General features: G+C 42.5%; 1 protein-coding gene across 1 annotated transcript in view; it reads left to right on the forward strand.

Annotated features, from left to right (window-relative positions):
- Positions 1 to 1219: 1219 nt before the first annotated feature.
- LOC144820297 (uncharacterized) overlaps positions 1220 to 24475 on the forward strand; it is a 192435-nt gene continuing 169179 nt past the window's right edge. The window contains exons 1-2 of the mRNA XM_078677878.1: positions 1220 to 1373; positions 17680 to 17961. Of these exons, the coding sequence (XP_078534004.1) occupies positions 1220 to 1373; positions 17680 to 17961 (436 nt within the window). The remainder of the gene's footprint in view (positions 1374 to 17679; positions 17962 to 24475) is intronic.

The raw sequence follows: 24475 nt of genomic DNA on the forward strand, positions 1-24475 counted from the left end.
GGATTGCCTGGCGTCCCTGGAATGGATGGTGTGAAGGTGAGCGCTGCCTCTTACATGCTTTCTTGACATTGCTATACACTCAAGGGGCCTGCTTTATATGTCTTTACAACACTTTAATATATAGTCAATTGTTCAAATTGTTTATCATATTCAGGTAATGGAATTGCTATCTCTAATGTCTGATTAATAGGCTGCAAAATCATTTTTAAAGAGCGACTTCACCAGTTCAGTTTGAAAAGCACAGCAGATTAAACCACGCCACAAACAAGCTTTTGCAATGCAATAGGTCTCACATTTATGAGAGTTTAAGCTATTATCATTTACAATGGCAATAGCTCAAACTATTGTAAATATGAGACCTATTTCACTTCAAAGAAGCAGCCACCATTGTCTGGGGCTGCTTGAAAGCGAAAGCATGCATTGTGAGGAAAGCACGTCGTGCCCGCAGTCGGAGAAACCCATTAAAGAAAAGAGTGCTTACAGACTAAATAAGACATACCGAGTCGCAACCTAAGTAAAAGGGCCAGTTGCCATGGGAGGGTACAAATGCAGACAAGGCGGTACCAAGGAGGGACTAAAAAGTCTAATAACGACTCGGAAGCCAGTGTTTACGAAGGACAATGTCAAATATGGGCGGAGAGTGGGCGGGGCTTCAAAGCCTTACTCCAATACTGCATGCTTCACCGCAGCGCATATGCTGCCCAGGGTCGACCTAAAATTGGCATTTCGTCTTTGTTGATTTTTCAACCAGGAAAACATGGACAGTTAGTTTTAGAAGTGTACCATTTCTGTGTTAGAGAAGTTTCAGCACTTACTTTTTAGAGCTTGTGGGCAGACTTTGATGATTATTTAAGTTCAGATTTTTATTTTGTAGATTAATTTGTTATATTATGCTCTCTCTGTATAGTGCAGCGAATTGTCCCCGAAGGAATATCTCGCCCCTTCTGCTGAAGTATATGACTAGCGAAAGCAGATTAACATGTTATAATATGCTGTCTTGGTATAGCGCAGCGAATCGTCCCCGAATAAATATCTTGGCGCTTCAGTGTAAGCATTTTGCCATCTCCTGTGCTCAGCATCATGGACCCTCTATTAGTCCTATGGCCAAGTACAATAGGCACTGAGCGTAGGGTTTGCCCATTGCCCTGTTCGTCAGTACTCGTAGGCATGCCTCTGTACACAGTACAACTTCCCCAGTGACTGTTTTTAGGAATGTAGCATGGTATTTAGCCAAGACCTGAGCCATGACCTGCAACCTGATGACTATGATATTTGGCTGGGCACAGATGGCACAATAGTGCCAAATACCCTGGTCAATATTACAGTAGAACATCAAAGTTCAAAACAGAAGGTGCTCCTGCTGATGACGCAGTGTAAGTGCAATTGTGTAACAAATGTGAGCACGTGTGCAAGAACAGCTTATGTACAGGAAAGAGTCCACTGGATACTGAGATGGTGTTAACTTCTTCGAACTTTAACTAATGACGCGTCTACGACATAGCACAGCTCAAAAGACCCACCTTGAACTTTAAGCGTTTTATTCTTTTGGATTGTCTAACATGTCCCCCCTCAGTTTGCACAATGGTGCACTTGTTCCAAACAATAACACATGACTGGCTATCGATGTTGCACACCTCAAATAATTCAAGTTGAATTAATTCTTGCAGGGATGGCACCAACCCTTAAGAACTGTTGGAAGCCCTACTGAAGGTTTATTGCATAGCATTATTTCCTAGTCTTTTTTTCTTTCGGGTGGAGAGAACAAGAGCATAGCTTGTAGATTCCAAATACCTTACCACTACACCAGACTTCTTTCCTAGAATTTCCCACCACACAATTAGCCAAATTTCAACTGACCTTGATAACATCAACAGAAGAAGACAAACTGAAATAAATTCACATTAGCTTCAAGTAACTGAAATGAAATAAAATGTTTCATATGGTTGAAAGGACCCTTTTGAAAAAGACAGCAAAGAATGCAAAAGGAATAATTTGAGAGTAAAAAAGAGCAAATTTTTGACTTTAAAATTAATGTAAGTAAAAATATACAGAAAATATGAACACATTTTTATTTAAACTGTGTTCTGTGACTATTATCCGCCCTACTCCTAATGGATGCAAGTTGTAGTGAAGCACCATCAATTCCAACTCCAATGGGGGTTGGAATGAATTGCTCAGATGGCCTACAATCACGGGCACTTTAATTATGTGATTGTGCGGCTTCGGCATTTTTTGCATAATTATGAATTTGTGGCCTTTGACACAAAATCCATCATCTACTGCATAATCTGCAGATTTCAACAAAAACGTTGATTCTAGCTCAAATGGTTCAAAAGTTACTGAAAACACAGCAACAAATGTTGCTGCACGTGGAAAAACTATTTTCTCAGGATGACTTGCCTCCTTTCTGTTGCTTATTGTTATATTTGGGTGTTAAACTGGTACTGATGAGAAACAACCTATGCTCAGACAGTGTTAGCAAGTGAATAGTGAGAATACTCTCACAAAATGTGCCGCATTAAGGTGCATAATTTGACTTTTCTTTTCACATAATTTAGTCCTTCCAGCGCATAATTTGGTCCTTGCTTGCCACATATTTACAGTAGCCCTGCCTACAAAAGACTTTGATCTGTGATCCCAGCTTAAAAGATAGAAGCAAATAAGGCTTTCAGGGAAGAAGCTAACATGATATAGTTGTGGGGTGCGGCCAAAGGGGTGCCAAAAGCCTATACACTTGACATAGTTAAAGAAAACTATGAAAATGGCAAAGAAAAAAGTGAGAGGCCAAAAGAGTGAGAGAACGAGAAAGAAGAAAGAATATTAAATCACAAAGAAGTGAAAAAGTTCAAAAGAAAGGAAGCAGGAAGTAAAGAAAGTAATAACACCAACCATAAATGGAAAGAAGGAAAAAAAGAAGGAAAAGAGGAAAGAAATAGGTAGAAAGATCAGGAGCGACAGAAGAACGAAAAAGAAGTAATGAATGAAGGATGTAAAGAAGGGTGGTAAGAATAAAAGAAGGAAGAAACAAAGAAATCGAAAATAAAAATTGGAAACGGAAAGACAGAAGAAAATCTTGAAAACAGAATGAAGTAACGAAGAAGAAAAATATGGGAAGAACGAATAAGAGATGATGGAAGGAAATAAGAAGGCAGGAAAAAAGGGCAATGAAAAGAAGGGAATAAGAAGAGAAGGACAGAAAGAATTAAAGAAGGGATAGAATAGTGAAAAAAGGTAGAAGGATGGGCAGATAAGAAAGGACGTAAAAATAATAAATGAGGATTGGGGAAATGGAAGGGAAAGTGGAAAGAAGGAAAGAAAATGAAATACAAATATAAGGAAGGATGATAGCAAGAAGGCGATACAGAATGAAAGAAGAATAGAGACAAGGAACGAATAAGGCATTGAAAGTTGAGCGAACAGAAGAAAAAGAACATCTAAGGAAGGAACAAAAGATCAAAAGAGAAGAATCAGTGACCGAAAAAGAAGAGAAAAATGGATGAAAAATGAAGAAAAAAACAGAAAGAATTAGTGAAAAAAAACTGCTGTTTCTCCAAATTCTTTTAAACTCGAGCTTTAAATGATCATGTGTACCTTTCTTTTTCCCACTGGGAGAATTCACACAAGCCTTTATAGACATGGTCGGGAACTTTGCTCAGTCGTTCTGCGCCATGTTCCCCAAAGTGGCGGGTATTTTATTTTCCTGGCTACCAGCTGACATGGATGAACTGCTTTATGGCTAAAACTGCGTGCAATGACCAATCAGAAGCCTTCTGCACCTCATCCGTGGCGTGCTTCGCTTGTTAGCGGAAAGCAAAAGGAAAATATGGAATGCCTCCCTCAAAGAAAAGCGCGCCTTGTGATCCATTCTAACATTGCCTCAATCAGAATGCAAGCGCGCTCTTCAAGGAAAGGGCTTGTCGCGCGCAATTTGCAGTCCGTGTTTTGGTTTCCTTTAATATTTATGGCGTTTGAAATGCTTTCCGGTGTATTGCTTGGAAGCGGAGCTCAGAGCTGCGTCCAAGGTACACACTTCCTATAAAGGTGTCAACACAATTTAATTTGAGTGGCGCGCTACTGGGCTTTGCCTCTTTCACCACACCGCGCAGCACACAGCACTAGTCTCTGCGACTGTGTGGTGGGTGGAAATAAAATGTGATGGGAGCGGGGGCGGGCCATTAAATATATGTCTGCATGTAATCTATAAAAAGGACAAATCAATCCATTCTGTGTGTGTGTTTCCATGTATTCACAAATATTCCAGGCACTAATGTTACTTTAGGCGATTAATGGTTTCATTTGGGTGTACATCACATGTGCCATGCAGACAGGGTGCCCACTGTGGGTTCCACATACAGTAACATCCTCTATAAGCACACAAACGGGTCTTTTTAACCAGGGATACTCTACCCACAATGACGTTTCAAGGGGTGGTGATGCTGTGTCTTCCGCTTGCACCCTTCGATCCTCCAGGCTGGGCCAGTTGTGAGCTTAGGCCTTGAGGTTTCCAGTGTGTTGAAATTGACAAGGCTTTTTGTTGGGTTGTGTTACTCGATTTCCAGGAGGGCAGAGAGGGGTAGATTACAGGCCCAACTTTGCGAGGTACCACTTTTATTCGCAGAAATACGCAGTTGTCAGCCTTCTCCTAAGGGGCAACACTGAATTCCTCAACAGGATTGGAACACTGGAATACCTATGTCTTGTCACATAGCCCATCTGGGTGTAGGGTAAGGATTTTCTCGGTCTTGAAGAAACGCCGTGGATCCATCCTGGGCCAGCGAGGCATGAAACATGCCGACCCTACAACACTCGCTGCGAGGCTTTCACGATTCATAGATCTCAAGTGACAGCACTCACTCATTCTTTTTATCTCTGTCGAGTGGGTCACTTTATATAAATTGGATGCGTACCCCATAGGCAGGTTTAATTCACACAACACTTAATCTACTAAGCCACGCTACAATGACTTTCCCTCACTCATCATCATGGCAAAAAATAGAAGATCTCCGGCAAAGAGCCATCTTGCGGGGCCCATTGAGCATTGCAGTGCCGACACGACGAATAGCAAGCCCAATGATGAAGCATGACACCCATTCGGGTGTGTGAAGGTTCTGTCTGATGAGCATTAAGATCTCCATTCCTCTACAAGGTTCCAACCTTTATTTCTTAGCTTTTTTCTCTCCTTATAGGAACGGCCCCCTCTTCATGTATTACTCGATTTCATGCCAGTGCAGTAGTGTAGCAAGAATGCTATTGGCCCTGGTGCCAGCAAGGAATATTGCCCCTTTGACTGCGGTTGGGGTAGATAAATACAGTACTGTCAGGGTTCAATGGCTGAAGGCTCATGCCACTGTGCCACTGCACCTTCTGCACCCACTGTAGTTGCCTCATACCCCTTGCCACTGGTGGAATTATTTTATGTATCGCACTGCTGCATTAGTTTATTTTGTATTGGGTGCAGGTGGACCCCCCCACATTGACTTACACTCAGCTATTGTAAAGTAGAATTTGCAGCACTGTGAAGCACACTCTTGGTGTAATGGGCACCTATTGGCTCTTTTTTCTTTTTTAGCATTTCTTCCTTTTATAATAACTTAAAACCTTACAACTCCTTGGGAAGGATATTTCCCCTAAAACATGCTTTCTTGTAGTTTATTATTTTTTTTCTGCTTCAAGAATGGGATGTAGACATGCATAAGAGAAGGCACGTTGAGGGGTGTTTGACAAAATACTGCACTGCTACACTCAAGGGAGTAGCCAGAAAATTAAAAATCACCCCACTTTGAACCAAAGCTCTTATGGCACCAGGAAAGCGAAGCAAGTCATTCTGACCCTCTTCAAAAGAGCTCTTTTGTCTCTTTCATCCAAGCGTATATCAATTCATCCTTTCAGCCTTCAACCCACCCACTGATATCCACCATTTCACATTTACAATCTGCCATCCATTCATTCTTTGATCCGTCATTAGTTTTTTCACCATTCTGTTCCTCCATCTATCCGTGCATCCATCTCAAGCCTATTTGTCAAATACATCCATCCATCCTCATGTCCATCCAGCCATCCATCCATCCATCCATCCATCCACTCATACATCTATCCATTTACCCTTTCACTTATCCATCCATCCTTTCGCTCAATCAGCCAGCCATCGACCCTTTCATCTATGCATCTGTTCACCTTTCCACTCATCAATCCATCCATTCCTTTCACTTGTCCACCCGTTCTTTCACTCATCCATCCTTACACCCATACTTTCACTCATTCATTCATCCATCTATCCATCCACTCTTTCGACCCATCCATCCACCCTTTCACTCCCACATCCATCCATCCTTTCACTCACACATCCATCCATCCTTTCACTCACTCACTCACTCACCAATCCACCTTTTCACATCAATTGAGAATTTATCTGTCGAGTGCAGACATAAGTAGCCCATCCACACCCACTATAGCTGCTAAAGCAGAAGGTTCATAATGCCCCTTTCCACACGTATCCACCCATCTCTAAAATCATCCATCCGTCAATCCTTTTAATCATCCATCACTCCATCCATCCATATTTCACTCCTTCATTCATCCATCCTCCCTTTCACTTTTCCGTCTTTCGACACTTTCACTCATTCATCCATCCACCCTTTCACTCAGTCAATACACCCTTTCACTCAGCCATCCATCCTTTCATCTACACATCCATTCACCCATTCATCATCCATCCATTCGTCCATCCATCCATCCATCCACCCATCTATCTATCCATTCATTCATCTACCCAAACCACCCACCCACCCATTGCTTAATTTGAGTCGGTGCTTTCCGGTGCTCAGCACCAGCATTTAATTGGTTTCCAGTGCTCGGCACCGGCGCCTAACTGTTCTAAGTATGGTGTTGACAGTCTACCACATGGTGGCGCTGCTCATCTAATTTAGAGATGAGCAGAACAATCGTTGTTTAGGAATACAATACACGTTAAAATAGTGCTAATACCTGCCTCCCCAGCCATTCCTTTAGCTTTAGGGACTTAAAATAATCTGACTGTCGCATTTACATTCAAGAGAATTGGTTAGTAGTTGTTTGGACAGTGATGACAAGGGCTATGTGTGGTGCAAGCCTCAGTGGCCTCCTGGTCAGAGCCCTGGCACTTAATATTTTACAAATAAAGCACTGCACCCTCCCACCCATCAATCCATCTTTCCTTTCAGTTCACTCACATTCCTACTACCCAACCTTTCACTTTAATTATGAGCCTTTGTCTGCTGAGCTGAAGACAGAAGAGGCCCCACAAGTTATTTCCACCCCTGTTGTAGCCACTAAAGCTGGGCGTTCACAATGCCAGTGGCTGCACTTCTCATCCAGAAAACTTGAGCAGAAGAAGAAAAGACAGATTTTGTTTTCGCTGTTTAAACTGCAGCTGTAATTATGCCATGTGACCTCCCTTCATCCTGAGTGTAGGCTCTGAGCTTCCGATACCATGTCACAAGTCAAATGTAATACCTTATTACAATTGAGCAGCTAGGTCATTTCTTTATTACAGGTGACTAGAGTCGTCAGAAGCGGCTTGTTAAAAGAACATTTGAGATGTTTTATTTTTCCATGGAGGTCACTGTCCCATGTATTTTATTACAAATATATGTATATCCAATGAAAAAACCAAAGGTTGCAGGAACGTTATAGTTAGGCTGACTTTTTACCCACAAAAAATTATGTTATGTGTGCGTGTGGGTGTGTAAGTCCACATATATACATATTACTCAGCATATATGTATATATATACATCCAGTGCATTGTAAAGCTGTAAAGGTAGAACAATGTAAATCAATGCATTGTATTATATGTGTTGTTTAGGCATTTGTTGTAAATACATGCGTTGTAAAGTCTGAAATTCAACCATTGCAAAACTCCACTGTTCACCACTCTCCACCCCACCTAAAAACCAGCTGTGTCTGGCTACTTATTGAATTGTTTTAGTCGTGTATTTATTTTTATTTATTGCCAGTATAGGATTGTAATCTGTGTTTCCTTACTGGTTCCATTCACTGCTGTAAAACATAAATCTGGCATTTGATAAAACTGTAAAAATCAAATCTCAAGTGAAGGATCTGATGTTATGTGTGTGTCTTCTCTAGAGCTGAACACACTAATGATCCTGTGAGGCTAGTTGTTGTTCTTCACCTGAACAAATACTTATACAGACCCAGAAGAAATACAGATGTCTTCAGGCCATGTTTCCCTTTGACTGGAGCAGATCAGTCAAACACCAAAGCGTAGAAAGCTCAGAAAAGGTCCCCCTATCAAACTGGATTCCAGCAGTGCTGGTCATGATTGTATGAACATCTGTCACAACTGGATGCCTTTGACCAAGGCAGGCTCTAAAGCAAGGCTAGGCTTGCTTGGTGCCTAGGGGGTCAGCAAGAGGGGGCACCAGATATTGCCTATGAGCAGCAAATGTTGTCAATTGTTTCAAAAAGTAGGGACAGGATAATGTCACTGTATTATATACTGTAACCTTTCATGTTGGCAGCCGGCTAGTCTACCGAATGCTCTTATTTCCTGTGAAATGGCTTTTGGGGCCACACATGATGTAAGGTGGCAAAGGACAAAGGATGTGGGCAGGGAGATTAATGGAAAAAGCCAGCTTATGAATGAAAAATCAGTGAGATAATTTGTTTTTATCTCGTCAGCCCTTTTATGTTAAAGTCTTATACATCTGTGTGGTATGAATACCCCTGGTTAGTTTGTGGTCCAAGGACAAGAACTGCTGACCCTCCCTACAACACACACACTGTAAGATGCTGCCTACACTAAGCTGTCACTATAAAAAATGCTGTATCGCCTTTTAATGAAGTTCAGACTATTGTGTGTGCCTGTAAGAACTTATTTAGCACTAGGTGCATTTACAGCACGTTAAAAGAAAATAAGGTGCAGAACAGGGAGCAAGAGGGTAGCAAGCAAGGTCGTGTGGGAAAAGTGTCAGGCTGTGATATTTAAAGAAGAATATTTCCCATTACCAATTCTAAGCCTCCATTTTAGTTTGCTTTAGTCTTTTTTTATTCTTTTTAATTACACGTGCTCATGTAGAGACTTATTGATGCTTCCATAAAAGTGGGAACCAGTGAGCTTCAAAGCGAACATAAAAAAAAAAAAACAGGTTCGGCAGCTGCTGCAGAAGTGTTTGGGTGTAGCTTCCCTCCTACTCCCTACCAGCACTATCACTTCATAGTGGCTATTTCACTTTCCGGAAACAATGAAAACCTGCAGATGTTGATAGTTAGTGAGTCAAGGGTCCTGGTTTTGGTTGTAATGAAATACATTCTCTGCCCAGTGCTGTGTAATCTCCGGTACAGGGCCTAACTGATGATGCACCAGATCACAACCAGACTGTTAGAAAACGGCCTTCTCTGAAGTGTCACCCAAACTCTTTTGCCTTCCTCCTCTGTTTCCTGGCCTCGATTTTGTTGGCTATAGGACTCTGAGCACTTTACCTCTGCTAATCAGTGCTCAGGTGCATGTGCTCTCTCCTCTAAACAGGAGAACATGGGCTCATACCTAATTGGCATATTTAATTTACTTATAACTCCCTACTAAAGTGCATTACATGTGCCCAGGGTCTGTAAATTAAATACTACTAGTGGACCTGCAGCACTGATTGTGCCACCCACATAAGTAACCAGGGGCGGCTATTTCATTTGAGCGGAGGAGCATCGCCGCACAAGCCCCAGAGCTGATAAATAAAATGTTAATAAAGTTTATTTATGATCATTCAATTTTTCAGCAACCCATCCCGAACCAAGTGTCAGGGCGGGGTGGGACCAGCGCTGCAGAGTGGCAGCAGGAGGGAGCTGTGTGCTTTAAAATGCAAATCTCTTTGGCTGGCCGTCATGGGATGATGAGCCAGACACGCGCATTTTAAACATTCTCTAACCTAGCTGTCCTAGACTGCTAGGTTAGAGAAAGTGCAGGCCTCCAGTGCACTTAGGAGCTCTAAGACAGCCTGCTCTATCCAATCCTGGCACCGCTCTTATGTTGTGAGAGCAGCGCAAGTATTGGGAAGTGCAGTTTTCTGCTTCCGGAGCTTCCTGAAGACACCCGAGCGAGAAGGATGTCACGCTGCGAAGGTAAGTCAAATTATTTATTTATTTTTTCTGTGCCTCACCACCCTTGGTACAAGTCATCCGCCACTATAAGTAACCCATTCACCATTTCCACGGCAGAACCTGTGTGTGCAGTTTCCCATGGCCATGTCGACCCGGCAAGTAAACTCTCTTGCCAGGCCTAAACCTTCCCTTTTTATACATATAAGTCTCCTTTAAGGTAGGCCCTACACAACCGAGAGGGCAGGGTGCAATATACCTAAAAGTTAGGACATGCAGTTTTAAGTTTACCATATCCTGATAGTGAAAACTCTCCAAATAATTGTTCACTTCCGCAAGGCCTATCTCTCCTATAGGTTAACATTGTTATTACATTTTATATACGTGGACTTTCAGATTGGGACAGGATAGAGTTTGGTGTACCTGGACTCACAATTTAAAAAATCACAACTTATGTTGAAGATGCATTTTAAGTTGCAAGTCTAAAAATGCCACTTTTAGAAAGAGGACATTTTCCTTACTTAAACCATTCTGTGCCTTCTGCCGTTCTCTAATACACGTCTGGGGTGAGTGACAGCTGGGATTTGTGCATTCCTCCTAGACAGACACACACAAAGGGAGCTTAGGTGGGCCTATTGGGCCATTCGCTTCCTGATGGCCCATCACCAGGCAGATGGGTCTTCCTGGGCTGGATGGGAGGGTGAGATGATACTTGCACCTGAAAGGGCTGTGCCTGTCTCCTACAAAGAGCTGCAACTGCCAACTAGAGACCCAGTTTCTAACATAGACAAGGATAATAAGGTTCTTCCACGAACATACAGGGCAATGATGACAGCATTAGATGATAGTATGCAATCCTTGAATACCATCTCAAAAAGTGACTTCAAAATGTATTTTGAATCCAATGAGCTCATAACCAGTGGCATTATGTGGCCTTCGAAACTGGTGAAATGTGAACTAGTGGATAAAAATCCTATAACATGAATGAAACTAAAAATAATGTATTAAACTTGTGGAAGGAGATAGGAGACAGACATATGAGGAAGAGAAGGAAGAGTCTCATCTGCAACCCCTGGGGGAACCTACATGAACCTCCTGCTATTACTTCCTTTCTTGTTCCTGATGGAGGGAGTGGTGAGCCAAGACTTGCTGTCTCTGCTCCCATGGAAAACCATAACCCTTACCTCAAATGCACCTGTCTTGGACTTTCCGAAGTTGTACTTATTTATAACATTGTTGTCCTGAGATAAGAACTTGGATGATAATGTTATTTGCTTTTTTGTCAGGAGGGTGTAGAAATGTGCTTTTTTATAGGTGAGTCGTCAGACTAGTTTCGCATCATGAGTAGAGAGGACTGTACCAAGACCAATGCTTCTCTTTTCATTCAGTAGTCTCACCCACTCCCCAGCTGCTGTTTGCTAGTGGTTAGGTAGCAGTATGTGCCATTTAGTGTACTAGTAGCTGGTTAATTTGGGCCTTGCTGGGTGTGCTGTCAGAAAGCTGTGTTTACATGCAAGAAATTTGCTATATTGTCTGTGAAAAGGGCTTAAACATTTTACCAGTTTGTAAATGCAGCTTTTACTCCATCAGGGCTCTGGGTGGTATTCAATCTTTAAACAATTGAGGTTTTTTTGTCTACGAGTTTATAATGTACCTGATATTTTGAGGAAAATTGCAGAGTTATGGTCAGAGCAATGCTTTAAGGACTTTTGGTTGGTGCCTAGGCATGTTCAATATGCTCAAAAATATGGAAATCCACTAGGAACAAAGTACTTCTCCTTTTTGTTGTATCTTTTTGTAATAGCATGAAAAGTAAAGCTTCCTTATATTATACCACTGACACTGCAGCCTTAATTTCTAAATATTTCCCTTTTGAAGGGATTCCTAACATTCCACCTATAAAGAGTCATTTGTGTAGAGCCTTCTCTGACCCCATACTTTAAAGATTCCTGACCTCTGGAACAGGCAAATGGAGTTCCCTATTTCATGGTGGAGTGGGCACATGCAAGGATAAACACTGTTTGGAGCCAAGAGACATATTGCTCCCTGGGAATATGGCCACATTTGATGCTTTTAGTGCAAATCTTAGGCCTAATGCTGGTGATGCCATAGGATGCCACCCAATAATGCCTCGCCATATAATTGTCCTTGAATCCATGAGAGTGCTGTCTGGACATTTCAGCTACTGCACAAATGACATCCGCCAACTATGTACCACCATCCTAACAACACAGCGCCATCTGGGCAGGGCACAGTCATCCTAACAATGCACCACCATCCAAACAGTGCACCAGCATTCTGACATTGCCGTCTTACCATCAATGCACCATCATCCCAACAAGGTGCCGCCGTCTTGGCAAAGCACCATCTTGCGAACAAGGGACTGCATCCCAACAATGCCCTACCTTTCCTACAAAGCACCATCCCATGTGTCACCACGCTCGGAAAAAAATATACAAAAAAGTGGGGGGTGAAAAACACTGGAATATGGATGATTGCAGGTACGTAAACAATTAATAAAGCAAATTTCGTTCCGTGCCCTGCATCGCAAAATGCGATGCAGGGCGCGCTACGAAATTTGTTTTATTAATTTAATTGTATACTTACATGCAATCATCTATATTCCGGTGTTTATCACCCCCACCCTTCCCCTCCCCCGCCCAACCTGTCTGTCCCACCGGAACTCCCTCCACGGGCCGCGGCTGCTGGTATCACTTGCGCTGCATCTCAATACATCATTATTTTGCACACCCTGCCACCTCAGCTTGGATCCAAGTTACACTCAAACAATGAGCCCCAATCAAGGTAAAACCAGTCTTGGGTTGCTTGTTTCGGTGCAGGGTTGGTCCTGTCCTGGCATTTCGGGCGGGACTGTTCTTATTTGAGCAAGGTTAAGACTGATTTGCATATGGCAGGGCCCAAACCGAGATGTCATGGTGGGCAAAGGAATGAAGGGTTGAATGGTACCCTGAGCGATTACCAGTGGTTAAACTTATTGCATTGCACGCATTCCTCCCATCACATTTTGTGTGTTTGATACCATGATCTGAATACGTTTGATGACCTTACCAGCAGAATGACAAAATGTGCATTAATGCAGATGAAGAAAAGTAGACCTAATGGTTCTTTCACTGAAACATTTGAACCACTGTGCAGGTGAATTACTGAGCTATTTTTGCTGTGCTGGTGTTTGCTGCCGTCGCGTGGGGGCAGATCGTTACATAACACCAAGTTACTCACCACAAAAAGAAAACACAAAAGTGCATTCATTTCTTTATTTCAAAAAAGGAGGAAAAGTGAACTGTGTGGTTACATCTGCGCTAGGAGCTACTTTTGTGGGTCCACTGGGCTAATTTGAAGGGAATTCTCACTTAATTTCGCCTGGCGAGTAGACCAGAATTCGCTTCCCAGTCCTTACACAAACAACAGAAGCTCTCTGGGAGGGAAGGTGCGGCCAAAAAGACATAAGAGCAAACATAAAGGAAGTAATTCAAGCCTGCCACCGAAATTAAAATCACATTGCTGTTTGCAAATATGTGAAACCCTACATTTCCGCTGCTCGGCCAGTGCATCTGGTAGTAAAATGCGGCGGGGAGAGAGAGGTCGTCAGGGCGCGAATACTTCCGCCCCTGCAAAGCAATTACAGTCCCGTGCGTAAAGGTTACGTCAGTGACCCTTCTAGCGCCAGTGCGTGCGTGTGAAGTCATGAACTGTGTATGCGGTTAGCAATGCAAGTGGCTCAACCATAGTAGACCATTGTGGCAACATTTATTAAAATAAATAAACCGAAAGCAGAGGGGCCGAACCTGAGGAGTTTAGCAACATGTTTGGCAGGGTAATGGGAAGAACTCCTTTTAGAGCAGGGAACTCAAATCTGACAATGACAAAAAATGTATGCTAATTACTTTAATGGCTTTTCACATCATAAGCAGGGCCGGACTGGCTACCGGCCTTTTTGTCATGCTGCCGAGCTGGGGGCTGATTTCGTTGATGGGGACCTGCGTGTGCAAAACGAAATTCGTTTTGCATTGTTGATTTCGAAGCACACGCAGGTCTCCATCTACGAAATTAGCCCCCACCGCAGTGACATCGGCCCCCAGCTCTGCAGAATGCCAAAATGCACGGTAGCCAGTCCGGCCCTGATCATCAGCCTTTTCTGTTGCTTTTTTAGCATCCGCTCTTTTTTTCTATAGCCACCAGAGACGTGCTCCAGGATGTTTGTTGTGCTTTATAAAATCCCCAAGTAACAGAACGAATGAATGCTTGCTTTATCGATTCACTGATTGCCTGCTCATTGAGATTGCCTCTTGTAGTCATTGACTGTAGTTCAGGGCCAGAGTTCAAGCACGAAGCTCATTGCAACCGGTTTGTCAGTGTTATAAAGTACAAAGAAATATACCAATAGTTAGGGGCATATTTACAAGGAAATGGCAGAGCTGCTGCAAAGTTTTGCAGCGCTGTGCTCTGCCATTTCCAAAATACAGATATGCGGCATATTTAAACCAATATGGCACACCCCTTTGTTTTCCCTAGCGCCTGGCACTAAAAATAGCTGGCGAGCGCCAACACAGACACCCTTGCACCATGATGCAAGGGTGCCTGCGTTGCAGAGAATGATTGCTTATGTAATGTAATGTAATTTGTACTTGTAAAGCGCACTAATACCCATGGGTGTCCTGGCGCTGTAACGCATACCGCTGTGGAACCCTTCCTGGCTTTTTCCCTGTGAAATGTCCACTCCTGGGCACCCCCAAGGTGAAGCCAGGCATCCCAGCGCTGTTGGGGCCATTGTGGAGATTAAGCAAGCTATTGCACAGAGTTGCAGAGTGGGACCCATGATTAGAATAGGCACCGAGGCGAGAATTATCATGTCCAAGGAAATTGAGCCCAAGACCCGCCGAGGCGGGAATCGAACCCTGGTCCCGGGCCAGACCTCTGCATCAGGGTCTGCCACCATTGAGGCACGCTTCTCCACAAGGTGCACATAAGCAGTCAGCAATGCAGATTTGTTATTTATATGCATGCTGCATTCTGCAGCACACATAGAAGTAGCCAATTGTCATTATTGAATGATTGTTTATGCTCAGGGACACCTTACTGCCATGAACAATCATTAATATCGTTTGTCTCTTTCTATGTGTGCTGCAGAATTTCTCCTCGTTGAGCCATTCTAACACCTGCCATAGGTTTTGGTGCTGCCTCTGATTTACACCTCCTTGTAAATCTTGGGCAGCTTTAAAATGCAATGGGTGTTGCTGTGGAATGCCCACAGCAACCCCCATTGCACGGCCCTTTCACGCAGACAACCGCGTGAAAGGGTACCATAATTACAAAGCGGCGCTAAGCCATGCAAAGTGGCTTAACGCCACTTTGTAAATATCGAACAGCGCATTGCATGACTGGAATACTGGTAAGACTGCCATTCTTGTGGCGCAATCCTCTTGTAAATATGTCCCTTAGTTCGTTATATAGTGGCTTGAACACATAGAATATTTGTCCACAATACGAGGTACTGGTGGATGAGTTTGACCATCATGAACACAATCAGCTGTCACTAATGGAAGTCTTTCTTCTTGATTTAGTATTTAGCTAGAGTGATTTTTGTCTTGATGAGTATAATCCGTATATTCGACAGCCAATAAAGCACAGCGAGTTTCACTAAAATGCACTCCCATTTTTAAAGGTCTCGCCTACGAGACAGCTTTCATGTGTCTTTAGGTGAAAGCCTATTGTGAACCACACCGAAAACCAACAGTGAACTTTGAGCCCGCCTTGTGCTTATCTTTGGATAGCTTTATTGTCACTCATTTGCCAGCTTCTTAGTTGATGGCTGACATTTTTTGCCTGGATGAACTGCATTCTAAAAAAAATGCTTTCAGGCAACTCCAGGACTACCTAGTTTTCTGTCCACTCCTCATCTGCCACCTTTCCCACCTCCATTGCTCTCCCACCTCTTGCAGTGATTTCAATAAATGTTTTGCAAAAGTTTTATTTTGGAGGGCTCAGCAGCTGCCACTTCCTGCCATGCTGCTCCACAAGCCAAAAATCACTTTTGTCTTAATAAAATGTAATTTTTTCATTTATCAATCTTAGTGGCGTCTGCCATTTTAGGTAAGTAAAGAAAAACACAGGCATGCATGTCATTTTGTAAATGCATATGTCATCATGCAGGCATGCCCCCACATAAAAATGCAGCCGGCAGCAATTGTTTGTGTCATTGCACCTTCTTTGATCTTTTTTCCGGCTGATTCCGTATAACATCACCAAAAAGTATTGACAAAGTCAATAGGTCAACAAGGCAAGACCTATTGGTTTTGCCAATGCTTCTTTTAACAGTGATCAGCCCGACTTAAACATTTATGTATTGCTCATCATGTTGTAGCCTGGTTTAACATGCCTATATGCATGTGTGTGTACTGAGACTTTACTTCACTCTCTATTTACCATCACAAACACTAATCTCTTCTAGTTAGAGACCATTCGCTAGTACAATGTGTAGCATCTGTGTAGCAAAGTGAGACTTTTTTCTTAAAGGACTATCCAGTGTAGGGAAAAAAGTTATCTGTGTCCCATCCTGCATCCATACAAACACCAGCAATAGGCTTTCTAGAATGTTTGTTTGTCAATGTCATCTAGGGTTTCGAGATGGGATTTGAGATCAATTGCGACTGGAAGCCCCCTTTAAATTCAGCCCTGCGATAACTATTCCAGGGATGTGGGCCAATGTCACTGGTTCATACATCAGAAAGTTCTGGGGGCAGGGACATTGACACCGAAGTATTTAAGAATAGAGCCATCACCACAAGCAAAGACGATAATCATCTCCTTTTTATGAAAAAGGCCTATGAATGAGAGCAGAAGAAGAGTAAAACCTCTGCCTGTAAACCGCAGGTCAATAAGCTATCAACTGTAGAGCTGACAAAGGTGTCAGAGGGTCAGAAGAGACAACCCACAGCATCGGCTTTGAGTCAATCATGCAAACGAGTCAAACTCAAAGACCAGTGAAAACAAATCAAACCAAAGTGGCATGTAGATTTCTACCTTATACAATCCGTGCCCATTATGGTGGTGAAGAAACATCTCCAGGCTCTGATTAAAGACTTACAAACAGCTCAAACTTAAAATAGAGAGCTCAAGCCTTTTATTGGAGTCAAAGAAGATCAAGCGGGAGGTAGTGAGGCTGAAACAAGTGCTGCAGAGGTATCTCATTGGATATCAGAGGATACAAGATTGCAGCTAAGAGAGGATACAAGATTGCAACTAAGAGAGGGTACAAGATTGCAGCTAAGAGAGGATTTAAAATTGCAGCTAAGAGAGGATACAAGATTGCAGCTAAGAGAGGATACAAGATTGCAGCTAAGAGAGATTCAAAATTGCAGCTAAGAGAGGATACAAGATTGCAGCTAAGAGAGGATTCAAAATTGCAGCTAAGAGAGGATACACGATTGCAGCTTAGAGAGAATTCAAAATTGCAGCTGAGAGGACACAAGATTGCAGCTAAGAGAGGATTCAAAATTGCAGCTGAGAGGACACAAGATTGCAGCTAAGAGAGGATTCAAAATTGCAGCTAAGTGAGGATACAAAATTGCAGCTAAGAGAGGATACAAGATTGCAACTAAGAGAGGGTACAAGATTGCAGCTAAGAGAGGGTACAAGATTGCAGCTAAGAGAGGATTTAAAATTGCAGCTAAGAGAGGATACAAGATTGCAGCTAAGAGAGGATACAAGATTGCAGCTAAGAGAGGATACAAGATTGCAGCTAAGAGAGGACACAAGATTGCAGCTAAGAGAGGATTCAAAATTGCAGCTAAGAGAGGATACAAAATTGCAACTAAGAGAGGATACAAGATTGTAGCTAAGAGCATGTTGCCCAGTAGGAGAAAGCAGTGAGCAGAGGTCACGCAGAGGTGACAATGCATCAGGGTTATTTGTAATTAAAAATGTAGAATTTCAAAACTATATGCCAACACTAAATGTACAATAGAAACAAAATCTGAATCCTGCCTGCTCTTGAAATGGTTTCTTTGGTGTAGCACGTTTGTGTTCTGAGGTAAGAAAGCAGGGCTGGACTGACCATAGCGGGCATCAGGTGTTTTCAAGGGAGGCTGGAAAGGTAACATAACCTAACACGTGTATTTGTAAAGCGCACGTTCACCCAGAGGTCTCTTGGCGCTGAATAACAGATGTTCATTGTAACCCAACTCCATGGTACTTCTTTTATCAACCTCAGATGGATGAAAGGGTGAGTGGACCCACTTGGATTAGAACCTGTGACAATGAGGTTGAACACAGAACACAGGCCCCTGCAATGGACGCATTAGTCCACTGAGCCACCAGACCCAGGTAGGGTTCTGTTTTTCAGCAGTAGGGGCCGTGTTTTTGTTACTGGGGGCCGGTTTTGCAGCGTTAATGCAATAGCGGCCATCAGTACCAAAAGCAGCTTTTTACTTGCTATCAACACATCCCCCCCCCCCCCCCCGGGAGGGGGGTACTGGTTCTACAAAATTGCCAGGGCTGCTTCGGGTTCCCAGTCCGGCCCTGTAAGAAACCACCTATCCTAAGAGAGAGAGAGTCAACCCGGCTCAGACATTCAAGAAAAGTAGCACAAACAGTGCCAGTATCAATAATCAGTAAATTTGTAATCTTTATTTTATCCACCGCCAATAGCTGGACCCTGAAGAGACAGTAGTACAAGGTCGTATTCAAGTATATAGAAACATTGATGCTGATCATAGGAGGTCGTATGATCTCTCAGCCCTGCAGTTTCAAGCTGTTTATTAGTCCTCTGCACATATTTACAAGGGCATTGCACCACAGGAACATCACTTTTAACGATGCTCGTGTGGTGCAATGCCCAGCTCCACATTTACAAAGTGGTTTTAGTTTTTTGTGGCTTATCCCCTTCGGTGCTCATGACGAGCTGAGCTCGTCATGACCACACCCGTTTTGGTTACTGTCCAGCACAGCAGGGGAATCGCTCTAGCAGCGATGTGGTTAAAGCCGCTTTGTAAATATCCGTGAAAGGGACATGAAGTGGGTGTTGCTGTGGGCGTTCCATCGCAACACCTATTGCTTTTTAATACTATCCCAGATTCACCAGGATCTGTAAATCTGAGGCAGCACAAAAAACTAACGATATGCAAGAGCAGGCATTAGAATGGTGAAAATGAGGAGAAATGCTTTTGTTTCTCCTCGCACACATGGAGACAACAAAACGCCATTACTGATTGTTTATGTGCAGGAAGGTGTCAGAATGCAGCACACATAGAAGTAGCAAATCATCATTATTTAATGATTGTTTATGTGCAGGAAGGAACACCTTCCTGCACATAAACAATCAATAAATAATGACGATTTGCTACTTCTATGTGTGCTGCATTCTGCAGCACACATAGAAGTAACAAATAGCCACTATGCATTGTTTATTTGCAGGAAGGAACACTTTCTTGCACATAAACAAAAAATGATTCCCTACAATGCAGTCACCCTTGCAGTATGGTGCAAGGGTGCTACGTTGGTGCTAGGCAGCTAATTTTAGCGTCAGCACTATCGATAACACAGAGGTGTGCCGTATTGTTGTAAATAAAGTGCATGCCTGCATTTTTTAAATGTAGCGTGGCGTTGCCAAATTTGGCACAGCGCTGGCATTTTGCTGTAAATATGGGATGTATGATGTTACAACGCATGCTTTTACCACGCATGCTGTTACAACGCAAGTATTACAACGCAAACCTTTACAACGCATTACACTTGGGGGTGCTGGATAGTGAATAGTTTAATTTACTATTCCAACTCCAGTCCCCGTGGACACTAGGGAAGGTGTTGGATAGTAAATTAAAACTATTCCCTATCCTAGAGCGCCCCCCAGTGTAATGCGTTGTAAAGGTTTTCGTTGTAATACTTGCGTTGTAACAGCACTGCATGGTAAAAGTTTCGTTGTAAAGGATGTTTCCCGTAAATATGCCCCCTCATTTCCAGATACTCGTGTTAGATGGTAGAAGAGCAACGCCCACCGTAGAATATTGGTCATTTCTATGATGAAACCTTTTCATTTCTTGTATACAAACACTATGGCCCAGCTTTACTGTCATTCACACAACTGAGTGTAGTGTGAAAAAGTGCTGCTCTGCTTTGCGCAAAGGGCAAATAATAGAGCAGTATCAGAATTAGCGGGAGTAGCTTGCCTATAATACTTTTGGTGGCACCCACAGAGAATCTGGTTGTTCTGAATAACACTCGCGCTTGTTCCGTCTCCCCTAAAGGCAAGCCAGCACTGTCTTGCATGGAATTTATGTGTGAGGTACAACTACCATACAAATTCCTACGTGGAGGCTATAGCAACATGGTTGATGTGCGGTTTGGGAAAAGCACATGTTACATGTAGGTATATCAGGCAATATACCACTTGACTTTTCTTGCACCTGCTTTTTATTTGAAGATGAAATTTGGCACAGAGGTTGGTGCCGGAAACTAAGGGTTTCACATTGGCCCACCCCAGTTACCCTTCCACAAGCTTCCAATGAGGGCAGTGACACAAACAGCTTTTGCATAGGAAAATTGATTCGTCACAGCTGTGTGCACAGCTTTGACTCAAGCAAATGCCAGCAAAAACCTTTAGAAAGTTTGGACCTATATGTTTGCAGATAAGTTCAGCTGATGAGTGTGTCCACTTTGTGACAAGTTCAAAGACCTTACAATTTTTAGTAGTCACGCTTCTCATGCCACTAGCGGGCATGTTGTGCTCTACAAATCCTACTCTTTATCCCTACACTTCTACATTGACTATCCTGTTAAGACATTGCATTTGGCTCTGATTAGTGAATCCACCCCAAAGGCAATGCCCATGAAGGAATAGAAGATCTGTTCGAGCCTGCACATGGTATGGTGTTAATTCTGAACTAAAGAACTTGTATGGGAACCAGCCTAATTTTGTGGTGAATTGGCTAGGGTGGCTAACAACTGGGTTTGGAAAAAGAAGTCCTGGTTTTCATCCCAGTTTTCTAGCTTCACAGAAGACACCGAACTCATGAAAACCAGGTTTTCTGCTGTTTCTGTTCCAAAGAGTAAATAGAAAGTGCATAGAAACACATTTAGAAATAACAAAATGCTTCAATATTACGATTGGTACCACAGTCCTGCATTTTCTGGAGTTTAATTGACCCTGAAAGGATAAACGACTCAGCAAAGCCAGCGAGCATTATAACGTAAGCAAAAAGGTTGCAGGCATGTACACAGATTTATGTGGCAGGCACATTAGCTCACTCAGCTACCATTCTGCCTGATAACATCAGTATTTTCCTCCTGCTCTCACAGAAAAGGAAATCACGCCAATCTTCTGCATATAACATTCATATTGAAATCACGTGAAGGTACTTTTAGTGATCAAACTGAGGGGACAGGAAAGACTTTGAAGGTCAGTGACCTACCACTCTACCATTCACTTGTCACTCTTCCTTTTCTGCTGCCCATTCAACAACCTTCTTGCCTCTCTGTCCCATTAATTTTCACCTGACTGTAGATCATGAAGGTGATTTGCCTGGCAGCACGCGCTGGTGAAATAATTAATCATTAGCTCAGTGAATTGCTTAGTCAGCTGGTCTGCAATAGGTCACTCAGGTTGTAGAGTGATAAAAAAAAATAAGGATTTGTGCATTCCTCCTGTCTCTTTTCTGAATGCATCTACTGGCACTTTCTTTTTCTGACCAGCAAGAGCTTAACCCTTTCGATGCGCCCGTCTGCCAACGGCCATTGCGAGCACTACTTCCGTAGTGTTGCACACATCCGTTGGCCGTCGTGGCCCCGCCCACTCAATAAAACCGCCGCATCACGGCAGAATTGCTGCAGCGGTTAAGCGGTAAAAAAACAGGCTCAAATATTACGTCAGAATATTGATAACTAATACACTGTCTGACATAACTATTGTGTCGTAAGTACCAGTTATTTCTATTGGATGTAGATTTTTTATTGTGAACTCCTTTAGAGTGATTTTTGATAAACACTATTCAGAACACAATATTTTTGGCAGACAATATTCTGCAACTATATCAACTTCTGGGGTTGTGCTAGGTTTAAAGAAGACCTTGCACTCACTACTTTATTTTTGTTACGTTTTGGAGGTCAATGGAGAAATGTACAAGTTCTCAAAATCTGCAAAGTGTTATGCTTTGCCACATTCAAATGAAAAACGTGACTTTTGTGAAAACATATATCACATGTTAGTCCTGACATCCTTAATATGGTTCTCCCCTAACTTTTTGCCTTCCATCCTCCTGTTTTGTTGACTTTGTTTTTATTGGCTTTCGGACTTGGCACACTGTACCACTGCTAACTAGTTTTAAATTGCTTGTGCTCTCTCCTTGAAACATGCTAGAATTGGCTTACACTCAATTGACATATTCAATTAACGTATGGGTCCTTGGTAAATTGGTACTATATGTAACCAAGTCCTGTAAATTAAATGCTGCTAGTGGGTCTGCCATTAAAGTCAATGGGGTAAACCAGTACTCCTCAGAACCTGGGAATTGGCAAAAAGAACTATAATTGGTTCGGTCTGGAAACACAACCAGATTCCTTTGATACATGTAAGGCAATAGTCAGCAAAATGCTTTAAAGATTTTTGAAAAATGGACCACAAAAGTGAGAATTATTTAATTGCATAATATTTACTAATTCATTTACTGGCTGTAATTTATAAATAATTCAATTGTTCAAAAAGTTGACATGTAAATAAGGTGAAATATATTAACAAAGTAATATCAGTGACCATGTGATATATTACATAAAGTGTACATATAATATACGGAATGTGGGACTTAAAATCAAAAATCTGCCCCTGAACATTCTTTTCAGATTAGCTCAGTCCTTCTATTTCATGTTTTTCTTAGGGCTGAGTAGGTTGTGGGGCATGAGCAGGGTTAACTGTCGCGGTTTCGACCCTATGGTTTGCGCAGGTAAGATGCGTCACAACGGGTCTTCCTCAGGACAAAGTGCAGTAGACAGCCGAAGCAAATTTATTGTAATATTCCGACTTCATATAAATTGAAGGGGTTAGGCTTAAGTCCAGAAGCATCAATCAGGTAAATGGGCTTGTGGTGGTTTAAGTCATGTTGAGGGTAGGCGATCTCTCTTGGATTTGTTTAACCGTAGAGAGAAAAGGCAAACAATCAGCCACTCTCTGTTTGGTTCTCTCTAATCTTTAACACATTGAATGTGTATCTATCCAAAGGTTTTCCAAACCTTCCTTTTTTTGATACATGTAAGTAATCCCTAGGTCAGGCCCTAGAAAGTCCAGAGGGCAGGGCTCAGTTTATTCAAAATGTAGGACATGTACTTTTAAGTTTTACTTGTCCTGGTAGTGAAAACTCTTAAATTAGTTTTTCACTACCGCAAGGCCTACCTCTCCCACAGGATAGCACTGGAGTTACCTTATTACATTCTTTGAACACAACAGCGATGCAATTATTTTCATTAAGTGTTTACTCTATGACACAGCTTTGTGTGATGTTGTCTCGCCTACTGCTATGGTGCACTTGGCTTGCAATCTTGATACATACGTTTTGATTATGATGATAGTTGCAAGTCTACAAGCACATCTAGTTAGCCATTGTCTGGACTTCCTGTTGACAACACAAATGACACTGGATCTTCCGGTTTATTTATCAAATATCTTTTTCTGGTCAATTTCTGGAAAATTCGGGTGACTAGGTATGCATGTTGAAAGCAAGTAAAACATTGTTTTTCTAATTTAAAAAAGTTGGGTTGAGAATTGCAGGAAAATAAAGAAAGAGTTTGAAGTGAGAATCACACGCATTCAATAGGAAGCGACGGCTGCTTTAGAATGCATGGTTCAACAATCTTGCTTAACAATCCGTCCCATCCCAAGATGTAGCCCAGAAGACATTGGTGTTCGCACGGTGTTCTTTTTCCAGAGTTAGTCGCTGAGCCGGAGGCAATGTTCTTGGATTGTCTTCAGTCTCATCACGTCAAATGAGAACAAACACCAAGGAGGTGGTAATACCTCACAAGGGAAATCACTCAGCTGAGGAACAACTCTTCTTTCCCACAGGCTCCTGGGAAATGTGAGGAAAAGGAGAACAACTTTGAAAAGAGCATATTTGCATGCCTGCTTTTCTTTTCTTGAGGTAGTTCATTTGGTGCAGCGCATTTGTGTTTAGAAAGAAGATAGTACAATGTAATGAGAGAGGGAGAAAGAGAGGAAGAGGGAGACATCTCGGTTCAGATATTCAAGAAAAGCAAACAATATGCAAGATATCTAAATGTACAGCTAGTAGGCCGAGTGATGGCCTTTGCTCAGAGAGCACTCTGGGCAAAACCAACTTTGGTACCCCCTTCTACTTGACCTCTTTTATTGTCTATGTATTGAAAAT

The sequence above is a fragment of the Lissotriton helveticus genome, chromosome 2_1 (genome assembly GCF_964261635.1).
Source record: "Lissotriton helveticus chromosome 2_1, aLisHel1.1, whole genome shotgun sequence".
Classification (NCBI taxonomy): domain Eukaryota; kingdom Metazoa; phylum Chordata; class Amphibia; order Caudata; family Salamandridae; genus Lissotriton; species Lissotriton helveticus.